General features: G+C 43.2%; 1 protein-coding gene across 1 annotated transcript in view; it reads right to left on the reverse strand.

Moving 5' to 3' along the window:
• Positions 1 to 12,792, reverse strand: part of LOC119447252 (cytochrome P450 4V2) — a 249,406-nt gene that overhangs the window by 188,814 nt on the left and 47,800 nt on the right. The window contains exon 2 of the mRNA XM_037711486.2: positions 2,485 to 2,597. Within this exon, the coding sequence (XP_037567414.1) occupies positions 2,485 to 2,597 (113 nt within the window). The remainder of the gene's footprint in view (positions 1 to 2,484; positions 2,598 to 12,792) is intronic.

Raw genomic sequence — 12,792 nt, forward strand, 5'->3', positions numbered from 1 at the left:
CATCCCATTGTCACTATACGTGAATCATCTTTATTAACGCACAACTTCAATCCTGTCATGTATCCGGACAATAATTCTTTCATTTGCGCACATGAGTGTACGAGTGACACTTTCTCAACGACTAACAAAGAAATGAAGCTTATCCTTGACTCGCCTCATGCTAATAAACCTTTGACTCAAGTGTGCATCAGATTGAAGGAGTGCCCATTGAACGTGTCACTGTTATAACTTAGTGTTGTAATAGGTCATCACATTTTGGAAAATGCTCATTGAGTGACTATGTAAATAGCTCAGCCGTATGTGCTTTGTGGTATATAAATAGCGCCAGTTCTTCGATTTACCGACTTTTAGAACGATATATTTTGCTCTTGTTCATAGTCAGTCATCATATTTTAAAGAACCGTTGGATAATATATGTGATTCATTCCTAAAACCACGCGTAGTCTTGCGAAAGCGAGAAATTCGTTTTTTTTGTTGAGTTCAAATTAGGTGCTGCCTGCCAAGCCCCTCTATAACAAGGACCACATCATGCTTGTAAACCTGCTAATAAAGCATAAACGCTATTATCATGATGCGTAACTGAACAACTAAGACTTATATACTTCACTGTTCAGCTTGCATGCCTTCCCAGTTTCGAACACGATGCTAAAAACTGGTAACTGCTTACAGCCACTAGTAAAAATGTACATATATGGGAAAAGGCGGCTGTCTAGTGTTGGTTGCGTTTTGCAGAACAGTCTTCCTGTTCAAGTAAACCAAAGGCCGCTCTTGTCACGCTCAAACGTTATAGAAAAATAACTGTATTAAATACGAAAGTTCTTGTTATTTTGCAGAAATGTAATAAGAATACAAGATGCCTCTTGCCAGCATGAATACAAAATGGGATATTGCTAATTTGCCTGCACATGTACCTATCATTGTTTATGTATGGGCCCATACTGCATTATGCTACGGATTCAAATGCTTCTCGTGCATTTATCTGTAGCGCATTTGCCATACTTCTGGTAATAAATCGAACACACTGGCTGCGCTCAGTTCAGTTCAGTTTATTACCTTAAAAGTCCCCCGTAGGGGCATTACATAAGGGGTGGGTTTTTTATGAAATCGCGTAAACATCGTGATAAATAATCATTTAACAAAATGGTCTGTGACAAGTTCTATAAACGAAGATGGGCAGGTGGTAGTAACGATGTTGAGGGGAAGGCCATTCCAGTGTGTCGCGGTTTGGAAAAAATCGCTTTGTGTGACCTTGCGCCCGAGAAATTAAAATAGAACCAAAAATAAGAGACACGTGTGCTCTGTTTCTGCTTTTGACGTAAACACATGACAAGTAAAACGAATAAGTTCTATCGGCAGCCATTATTATACATGTACACAAGAAAAAATATACGAATAGCGCCAGTTCTGTTAAAATATGACAGAGAGCTAGACCTTCGACGAATGTTTAAAAGATACGAGCAGAAACTACATGCGTACCGAAACCGAAATTGATGTACCCTTAACATATGCCTTCTAATATATGTTGAAGTTTTATTGCAATATGAAGTGTTCTAGTAAAGAAATTTCAGAAATCGAGCGAGGTCCCGAACTACAATGAAGACGGATGGGGCGGGAATTTTTCGAATTTACAGGCAGCGATGCAAACTGTGAAGCGTGTTCTCTGGCTTTGCTTGGCCAGAACGGTTGTCGTAAAAATATATTTTTATTCCCCAAAGCAATAAAAATGCGACAATTATGCTGGTGTACGCGGTGCCATATTTCATTGACTTTCACTAGAATGTTTGATGCGTCAGAGAGAGAGAGGAAATGATTAATGAAAGGCAGAGAGGTTAACCAGGACTGAGCCTGTTTGGCTACCCTACACTGGGGGAAGGGAAAACAAAAGAGAAATATCAACAGAAAACTAGAACGTCCGCTGTGGATATCGCTGACGTAGCAGCAGATCTCTGCTCTATCACTGACAACCACTCAGTCCGGATCACCGATGGTCACTCAATCCGGTAGTCTTCAAAAATCGTAGCAGCGCTTTTGTGGCCTTTTGTAGCAATGTCACACTGTACTTTCATGGTTAATTGCCACTAATTATATGGGCGTTGCAACTGACCAAAATATTATCTTCTACATGAATTTGCGAGTCTAATTCCCTAAAGCAATCAAGAAGTGCCAGTGAATGGGACGTGCACTGCGATGAGGGAAACTTTTTTTATTATTTCTGCGCGACTTACGAAATGCAAGCAAGACAAAGTGTTCACAGGAGGGCATGAAAGGGGCCGAGTAACTGACGCCTGGGACAGGAGTTTTGACAAGGCTCTTCGTCAAGCGCTGGTGAAGACCCATGCCGGAACGCAGACAGTCTTCGCTTGTTCGCCCATCGTTGATTCTGCCATATGCGTGTTATTTAGGGAGCCGAACGCTGGCGTGGTATAGCACTTGTAAACGGGAAACACAGAGGCGCAGTAAAGATTGGAGTTACGGTCAACTCACCTCAATGTGCTCTGCCTTGAAAACTGTGACGCACGGTCTTGAACCAATGTAGAAGCAGAATATGCCTTGGTTTTCAAACTGCTTACAGAAGCCCAGACGTGTCTGCATTATTACTGTAATGAAAAGAGCATGGGATATAGAGGAGCACTTCCATCTTTATGGCTCACGATAACGCAGCATCGCGTGAATTGCCCTAATCGGAAAGGCAGCGGAAATCTTTACGGTACATCGGAAAACAAGCAAAGCATACTAGCAGGTCATATCCCACGTTTGTTTTTTTAAGCTACACGGATTTTAAAAAATAGTCTGTGGCAGATAGCACAATCCTAGTCTTTGAGCTGCAATACTAAAAGAGGCTTGCACAACATACAGTAATGCGTCATCGACAAACTAAAACAAATTTGACTAATTAGGTTTGAACAAATTCCTTTACGGCACATATTACAGTCATTGCAGCGGGGGAGTTCCCAAGGTGTACCCGCTTGGAGCGAATTCTATGTATGACACCAGGTTCGAGATATGAGTCATGAAACGTGTAAAAATAGATTGTTGTTTCATTTCTAACAAAACGCCTTTTGTGCATTGAAGCTTTACTTTTTACCTTTTGTTGCGAGTCTTATGAATTATCCGCTCTGAAATGTCTCCTGTTTTGATAGGATAAAATGGGCTTCATGACAACCACTTCTTTTTTTTTTGCAAATGAGTTCAACCAGACCATTACATTTTTTCTGAGACCTATGAACAGTCTCGCAGCAATAACAGTAACCTAGTGACGAACCTATGTGTGAGCAGTGTCATAACAACTAAATTGATGGCCTTATGTGCAAGAGTGTAACTGTATATAAAAATCTTTGTGCTTTTCTATGAATGACTTGTCGCAAAATAACTGTTACCACTATTTCAATTGCACCTGTTGCACTAATGAAGGTTGTCTGGTTCGCCACCTCGCATTCAGTTTCGCATTTTTTTTTCATATTATAGCGGTCATACTCAGTGGTAAATAGTTAGAATCAACGCTATTGTCCCGCGATATGTCATGAAGCGTTCTTAAGCCGTAGCCGCAATATTTTATTGCGAGAGCAATTATATGGACACTTCAACGGGATTTCTGCCGTCGGCGTCGCCGTGAGGTTCCGTATAGATTCCAAGGGCAATGGGAACGCGCGGGGGACGCGCGCTATCACGGAGAGCCAACCCACGGCGGAAAGCAAACGCGACCGTCGAGCGAAAAGTCGTGGGGGTATGGGGGGAGGGAGGCGGGGCGACGCTGTGCTACGGCACCAAATGCGTATCATGCAACCGAGCGCAAGGGGTACTGGCAACGCAATCTCCCAGCAAAAGCAAAAAAGCGGGAAGGCAGCGCAGGAGGGAGGGGGGGGGGAGCAGCTTCTACTCTGTCAACAAATACGCTTGCACTGGCTGTGGTGGCGGTCGCCCGCACCGTCTCTTATCTCACAGGCTCTGACCTTTGTATGCGCTGTGCATTCGCCGCTCAGTTTCCGTTGAAGCGATAGACGGCACGATTCTTCGCCCGCTGCAAATAATCGTGCGGTCTATCGCTTCAATGGAAACTGAGCCGCGAATGCACAGCGCATACAAATGTCAGAGCCATGTGGAAATAAGCAGAGGCTGCGCTTGCTGCCAACGTTTTGACAGTGGTTGTCTGCGGTCATTCAGTGTCATCTATTCATGTTTGCGTGTGCGCGGTGACACCACGCTTGTCAATTCAGTTAGAAAGCGAATGTGTCCAAGATTATGCTGCCGATAAAACTACTATCCCTACTCCGAACATGTCTCTACCAATTTGCTATCGCAATTGATGCTTCATCTTTCGGGCGAAACTGCGACATTTTTTTATGTAGGCAAACGAAAGTGGCCAGTCTGCTAAATTCACAAAAAAGACTGTTTCGGAATAATCAGCTGCTTCTATACTTATTATTAAAAACTAATTTGTTTCTCACAAAAGTACAACTGATTTCATTCTCTTCGGCACTCGCGTAGCTAAACATTGTTTTTTTATGAATAATAAATGATTAGTGGACATGCTTTCCGAACTTATCTCGACACACACTTATAGCTGTACTTGAAACGAGGCACACAGCAATGACATTGAGAAAGAAAGTTGCGATGTGCACTATAGGAAGCTTCCTGAAACTGTAATATTTAAGAAAGACGTGGATTCTTCGCTCATGCATTGAATTCTATACCTTTCAATTTTATTGCTTCGCTTAAAATAAAATCGCAGACATATTTGTTTCCTGACATAACAAACTATATCCGAAAGGGGTTCACACCCACAGGCGTTGCTTGCGTTGTGTGCATTATTATCTGAGCCTGCGGAGCATGCTACCTGAGCTTGTGATCTGGACAGGCGCTCATATTCTGCACACATCTCTTGTCACAGACAGACAAATTTGTCAGAAACTTTTTCTGCACTTCACAAAGCCAGTTTCTCTAAATTTCTCACAACCTTAATTTTATTCATTAACTAGACTGCTATATACAAAATGTATAGATTGCGAATTGTTGCACTTACATTAGCATGTCCAGTCAAAATGTTTTAGATTGAATGAAACTTTCTGCAAATAAAACATATATGTAATGTTGCACAGTTGTCTAGTGTTACTAGCACAAGATGTGCTTGCATGGGGAAGAGTCATAAGATACACTTATTTGACCTTGTGCTACTATTTTTATTTACTTTGAACTTAGTGTACCATCTTACAAGAGGTGTCAGATTGTACTTTTCAAGTGCCCTAGGGTATCATTTCTCTTGTGTTATTGAAAGCTTCATGAATCACTGAAAGTCATTCCGTCATTCTATTCCTCTCAAGTTATAGTACCCTCCGTACGTTTAACTATCAGTCATTGAATTGTTGCATTTTCTTAAATTGAAGCACTTGAATGTGTCCAACCCTCTTGGTGTAAACAAAGTTATTCTTGCAATGTCAAACTAGCATTTTTACAGAAAGAAACATGTGGCACAATGTGCTAATGTTAAATCATTGTAGTCTGCAACATGTTTGTTTATTTATTTGATATACCCTCAGGACCGAGGCGTCACAGAGCGGAGTGGTAAAGAACAAATGCAAGGAAAAAATATATGTAAAAGCAGCGTCCAAAACGTAACAAATCAAGAATGATTAACATGGTTATTATAAAATGAGCAGGTACAAAAATGGGCCCTATCATGCAAGTTAGCTATAACGAAATAAAGAATAAACATAACGAAGTAAAGCAAGATTAACATTGATAACATAAAAGTAGCAGGTAGAAAATGTGTTCTATTTATACAATATTAGATAGGGCGTTCTTAAAGATGCATGGTTTAGAATAGTAGCAGTATTTTCGGGAAGGCGATTCCACTCGTCAGAGGTGCGTGGTAGAACTGAAGGTGAAAAGGAATTAGTTCTCAAAGAAGGTATGCGGACCTTGTTAGCATGATCTAATCTTCGGGATATGTATTGCCGTGACTGCAGCAGTTCGTTGCGTAATTCAGACTGATGAAAGATCTTACAAAAAAGACAGAGACGAAGTTGTTTGCCACGTTATGCGAGAGAAGGTAAGTTCAAACTTGATATCATTGTGGTTATGTTTGCAGTTCTGTCATCATTAGACAGGATAAAACAGACTTAGATATTATGTACCACTTCAAGAGAATGTATAAGGTTTTCAGCTTTGCCTGTTTGCCACCGGTGCCATGATTTGTAATCCGGGGAGAAGGCCTTGTCTGGAAGCATGATTTATCTGCCTCCTTTAGCCTCTCCTCGGGGGCATATTGTAAATATGGCCGAAATAAACAAATCTTGAAATCTTGGATCCCAAACAGACGCGGCGTATTCCAACTTTGGACGTATTAGTGTTTTATAGAGCATTAGTTAAGTCCGATGGGGAAAGCGAAAAGTTACGACGAAGAAAGCCCAAAGTTCTGTTAGCATTACTTACGAGGTAAGCTCAGTGAGTAGTCCAAGCAATTTTGCTACTGATATGTATACCAAGGTATTTGTAGCTAGTCACGGGGTCTAGGGGGAACGTTCTTAAGGTAAGTGTGTGGAGCTTGATTGCTTCGTGATGCACGCATGAATTTGCACTTGGTAATGTTATGTTCCATACAAGCAAATCCTGGCTGTTCGGCGTGCCCGCGACCGGGCCGATGGGCTAGAGCTGCCGGTCCCGACGTGGGACTAGCCGGGTGCGCGACGAGTTCGCGTCCTCGCCAGATCTCCAACAAAGGTTGTTTCACTCACTCACTCAAGTTCCATACACCATGTCTTGCACCAACTTGAAACGGCGTTAAGGTCATTCTGTAGAATAGTTATATAAATAATTACGTGTAATTTGTCTAAGCCTCGCAAAGTCAGCTATGCATTTGGTAGCAAAAGGCGGTAGTGCGAGGTAAGGCAAAACGTTTGCTTCCTGAACTGTAGGAAAGAGTCGCCATGCTTCAAGTAATATGTACTGCATATGAAGTGCTACTTCAATGACAGGCTCAAAACTGTAGAGACAATTTTGAGAAACCACACTATTGCTTGCTTGTTCTGCGTCAGAATTACACAAGATGAGTGTTTTGAACTTGTGTCAGGAATGCGTCATTGTTTAGGAAAACAGTGATAGCCTACAAGGTTGTTTTTGTAGGAATGAAAGTTGAAAGAGGGTCCCCAGTATGTGAACGTAGGAGCTCCATCCTAATGCGCGAAATGCAGTCTCGCTTGTACCATCGTTGATTTTGGGTAAATCCAGATAAGAACGAACAGGCAGTACTGGTCACCATCTTCGATTTGGAAAACATTTGGTTTAGAGCAGGTTTTGGACTCAGGAATATGATTTTGTCTCTAAAAAATGTGCAACTTTCCGTAAGAATGTGCAGCTTGCCGTAAGCACTTTTCAGCGACATTCACAAATTCTCAAATTCGAGCGTTTACATACTTATTAAAAATTACTACATTTCCTGATAGCTTTTTCACGATCATTCTTTTCCAGAAAAGGACATGTGAATTCAAACCTGATGCGTATTTCATATCACGTCGTTAGCAAAGGAACCTTTGCGGCGAAAATCATAAAAAATTCATCAGCCCTTCCCCTACCGGAAAATAGGGGTAAGCGAAGCTTGTCCTCGGTGCACCTTGTGTTTGACGGTTATGTTTCTTGTAAGTAACTTGACCGTGTCCAAGGGAAGGTCAGGTGATCTGGTAGGCGTTGGCGGAGTGCCGCAGCTTCAGCGGCTCGCACCGTAGGCCTTTTACGGGTGATATCCCTTCGGCAATCGGTGAGAGCTGCCTGTTGGTCGGGGGTGCGCACAATGCGCGGCCCTCTCATCTGTTTTCCGAGACTGAACTGAACGGAAATGAAGCGGGCGCACCGCACGCGAAACCCTTTCCTGCCCTTTCCCTCCCCGACGGAAGCGAAACGGCTCTGATTGGCAGCGCACGTGGAGTGAGCGCGCGTCTACGCAGCTGGCACCGTGCCTGATGAATCACGCTCCGGCCGACCTCTCCACCGTTCTGCCATTAAAAAGTCTCTCTCTCTCTCACGCTCCGGCGCCAGCGAGCCGCCGCTGGAGCCGGAGCTTTAGCGTTACATCACCGGCGCGTATACAAGCTTCGCTTGAAAAAATTCATGAGCCATTCCATTCTGTGAAGGTGGATGATGTATGCATGTATGTATGTATGTATGTATGTATGTATGTATGTATGTATGTATGTATGTATGTATGTACGTATGTATGTATGTATATATGTATGTATGTATGTATCAGAGTATGTATGCGTGTGTGTATACGCACAGTCAACCACAATATATTGCGGACAATGAAATCTGAGAAAAAGCTGAATATCTCCGCAGCCTCAAAACGCAATCTGGCATTTGCATTTCGGGCCTAGACTAGAATACGCTAACCACATTGTCGTATACAGTTTTACTGGCTACTTTTACAGGCTGCTGGGGAACTGGACGTTTTCTGAGATCCCGTGATCTGCTGACTCGCTATGCTGAGACAGCTTCTCCACATTCTGGCACAGCTTCTCAAGTTGCAGACTGTTTCCTGCGATGCATATTTTTATACCATGGAGCACCACGCGTTTTCTTCAGCGACCGCGGAAAGGTCTTCGTCTCTTTAATTATTTCCGAAGTTCTAGAAACCACCATGGCTTGACCATGTGTTTCAATCGTACGCTCTCAGACATGATCTCAATGTACATGGGCTCAGAACACACAAACTGGGATGCAGTCCTACCGTTTGTAACTTTTTATTACAACTCTACACCTCTACGTATCACCTGTTCATACAGGACACCCTGTACGTATAGAGTCCCAGCTAAAGGTTTCCAATGTTTTAAAAAGCGACGGAGTGCGCGAGTGGGCTGAAACGAACTCAGTGGTGTTCGGGATAGCGCCACCAAGTCTGCGGTATTTTTTTCCATTTGCAAAGTCAGTTAATTAGAGTAAACTAATCGCGTAACTTTTTAAATATTGACGTTACCAAGAAAGTGGCAATATGAAATTTGTTGATCACATTTAAAAATAGCCAACTGAAATGTTTGCATCTAAGTACTATTGACGGAGCTTGTACTTGCCCTTAAAGAAAGCCCGCAAAATACGAAAACAACCGCGTGATAGCACTACTTTTTCAGCGCCCCCAGTTAACGATCAGGAAACGACATTCTTTGCATGCCTTTTTTCGAGACTCACTCGAGTGTCACATCGCGATCGGGCGCACAGAGAGAGCGGCGGTGACGAAGATGTCTCGTGATTGGACCAGATAATGATTATTGTGGTTTATTGGCGCAAGGGCCAGATGTGGCCAAAGAGCGCCAAGACGATGGTAATGGCTTGTTAATGGTACATGAATAGTGAACTATATGAACATTAGATGTGGCATGGCTGTAAATGGGCCTAAAAACAGTCGCTGTAAAGTGCGTAAAATCTATACGTAATAAGATTATGGCAATGACTAATTATGTGTACTATGGACATGAACAATGCATTGCGAAGGAATGGTACGACTTGCAAAATATTAACGATGCCAGGATTGGCCAGAAGCACAAGTGCCTAAACAGAGCCCTTGAAACACAAGGGCCTGGAGGCATGTGCTATCCTCTGGATAGCAACATCCTCTGGAGAGAGGATGCGCTATGAACTTATTGGGCTAATAACATGTAGCACAACATCTTTCAAGAATGCGAGGACTGCGTTGGTGTTAAAAAGCGGTTCTTTACCGAGAAACATAGTGGGATGAAGAGTGAGACAATAGCGATATGCTAGCGCAAAATGTTTCTTTCTTTCTCTTTCGGCTTCCCGACACTCCAGGAGAACGTGGAGGACGGTGAGCCTCATGCCACATCTACCACAGGTTGGAGGATCATTACCATTCAATAGAAAATTATGAGTACCATATGTGTGTTCTATTCTGAGACGACAGAATAGGACATCAGTTCGTCGTGTTTTAGTTGTACACGGCCAGAAACCTAACTGTGGCTTAATCAAGTGGAGCTTATTATTTATTTCGGCTTCCCACAAGCGTTGCCAGTGACTTCGCAGTTTGTTTCGCAGGAAAGGCTTCAGATCTGTAGCAGGGGCAGCAGCGGGAAGACCAGTACCTTGCAATGCCATTGATTTGGCGATTTCGTCGGCAAGCACATTACCCTCGATTCCTCTATGGCCGGGAACCCAGCATATTATTACATGTCTATGAGATAAGTAAATGTTGCACAACAGTGAGTAAAGCTCAATAAATACAGGATTTTTGTGCTTTTGTAAAAATGTTAGTGCTTTTACAAGACTTAACGAGTCTGTGAATATTATTGCTTTTTGTAGTTTTAATTTCGTTATAAGTTTCACCGCAGACAGTACTGCGTATGCTTCTGCTGTGAAGATACTTGTTAGGGGGTTCAATACGTCAGATTTAGAAAAACAGGGGCCAACAGCCGCGTAAGATACGCCAGCATGGGACTTGGATGCGTCGGTGTAGAACTCCGGGCACGAGTACTTCGATTGAAGTTCGCGGAAATGCATAGCAATTTCGAGCTCGGGAGCATACTTTGTGACCTCTACAAAGGATAAATCACATTGTATCACCTGCCACTTCCAGGGCGGTGACATCTTAGCTGAAGGCATTAGACGATGTTCTAGCAGTGGGACATCCATTTCTTCGCTAAGTTCTCTTACACGCAGTGAGAAAGGCTGCCTCATAGAGTGTCGATTATAAAAAAGCGTTGCACACTTCATATCATTAACGGTTATAGAACAAGGATGTTCACGATCAGAGTGCACTTTGAGAAAATAGGTGAAGCTGATGTATGTTCTCTGGAGATGGAGTGACCACTCATTTGATTCTATGTATAAACTTTTGACGGGGCTTGTTCTGAATGCGCCAGTGGCCAGGCGGATACCTAGATGGTGGAGAGGATCTAGCATTTTTAGCGCACTCGGGGCGGCAGAGTGATACACCACGGCACCATAATCCAATCGTGACCGAATGAGGCTCTTGTAAAGATGCATTAAACATTTTCTGTCGCTGCCCCAGGATGTGTGAGATAAAATTTTCAGTAAGTTCATTGTTTTTAGGCATTTCGCCTTGACATGTTTTATGTGCTGGATGAAAGTAAGTTTAGAGTCAAGTATGATGCCTAAAAACTTGTGTTCTTTGTTCATAGGTATTTGTTGTCCATAAATTTCGATAGTGGGATCTGCAACGAGACCTTTCTTCCTGGTGAAAAGAACACAAGAACTTTTGTGGGGGTTTACTTTGAACCCGTTTTCGTCTGCCCACTTAGACACTTTGTACAACCCCTGCTGTACCTGTCTCTCGCACACTGCGAGGTTACAGGATTTGAAGCCTATTTGTATATCGTCCACCTAGATGGAATAAAAAATAGCTGGTGGGAACGAAGCACGAAGCGTGTTCATTTTGACGATAAAGAGTGTGCAACTGAGCACGCCTCCCTGAGGTACACCAGTTTCCTGTATAAATGTACGCGACAGTGCATTAGCTATTTTAACCCGGAATGTGCGGTTGTGTAGATTGCTTTCAATAATGTTTAACATATTACCGCGGATGCCAGTTGCCGACAGATCGCGCAGGATTCCGTAACGCCAGGTCGTATCGTACGCCTTTTCCATATCGAGAAACACGGACAAGAAGTACTGTTTAGGTATGAAGGCATCACGAATGTTTGCTTCGATGCGCACGAGATGGTCCGTTGTAGACCGTCCTTCTCTGAAGCCGCACTGATATAGATCAATGATTTTGTTTGACTCAAGGAAGTGTAAAAGGCGACGGTTTACCATTTTTTCAAAAAGTTTGGAAATACAACTTGTGAGGGCTATGGGGCGGTAACTTGTTACTCATGTGGGGTCTTTACCTTGTTTCAAAATCGGAACAAGGGATTCTTTCCATGCAGTAGGTAGGTATCCGGCAGCCCATATAGCATTGAAAAGTGCGAGTAGTGTTAATTGGGTATCGCTGTGGATGTGTTTAATCATATCGTACATGATCCTGTCAGGTCCAGGTGCAGAGCTCCGACATGTATTCAAGGAGGCTCTGAACTCGGCGATATTAAAAGCCGTGTTATAGGGTTCGTTCTGTCTGCATTTGTGGTTGATAGCCTTGCGTTCTGCGATTTGTTTGTGTTTTAGGAATGTCTCGGAATAATGATTCGAACTAGATATGCGCTCGAAGTGTTCGCCAAGAGCGTCACCTTGGTCTTCCAAGCTGTTCGCTTCGTCGTTCACTAGCGGCAAAGGAGGGATTTCCTTTCCCTTTAACCTCTTTAGCCCGTGCCATACTTTTGCCTCTTGAGTGTATGAGTTTATACCAGAGAGAAACCTCTCCCATCCTGCCCTCTTAGCCTGTCTTCGCGTCCTTCTTCCCTGGGATTTAACGTTTAAACTCTATTAGATTTTCAGTCGTAGGACATTCACGTAGTTTCCCCCATGCTTTATTTTGCCGCCTTCGTGCCTGTCTGCAATCGTCATTCCACCAGGGGGCCCGTCTTTTGAATGTAGTACTCGTTTGAGGAATGAACTTCTTAGCGGCGTCAATGATAAAAGCAGTAAAATATGATACGGCGTGATCTATACTAAAATTATTTATAAAATCTCGTGATAGGCACGAGGATTCCCTAAAGCATTCCCAGTCAGCTGAGGCTAGTTTCCAGCGTGGGACATGCGGAAGGGAGTCATGTTCGGTTACTAAGTTTAGGGTTACTGGAAAATGATCACTTCCGTATGATGATGATTAGTGGGGTTTATTGGCGCAAGGGCCAGATGTGGCCAAAGAGCGCCAAGGCGATGATGATGGCGTGTCATTGG

Source organism: Dermacentor silvarum, chromosome 1, assembly GCF_013339745.2.
Source record: "Dermacentor silvarum isolate Dsil-2018 chromosome 1, BIME_Dsil_1.4, whole genome shotgun sequence".
In the NCBI taxonomy this organism is placed as follows: Eukaryota; Metazoa; Arthropoda; class Arachnida; order Ixodida; family Ixodidae; genus Dermacentor; species Dermacentor silvarum.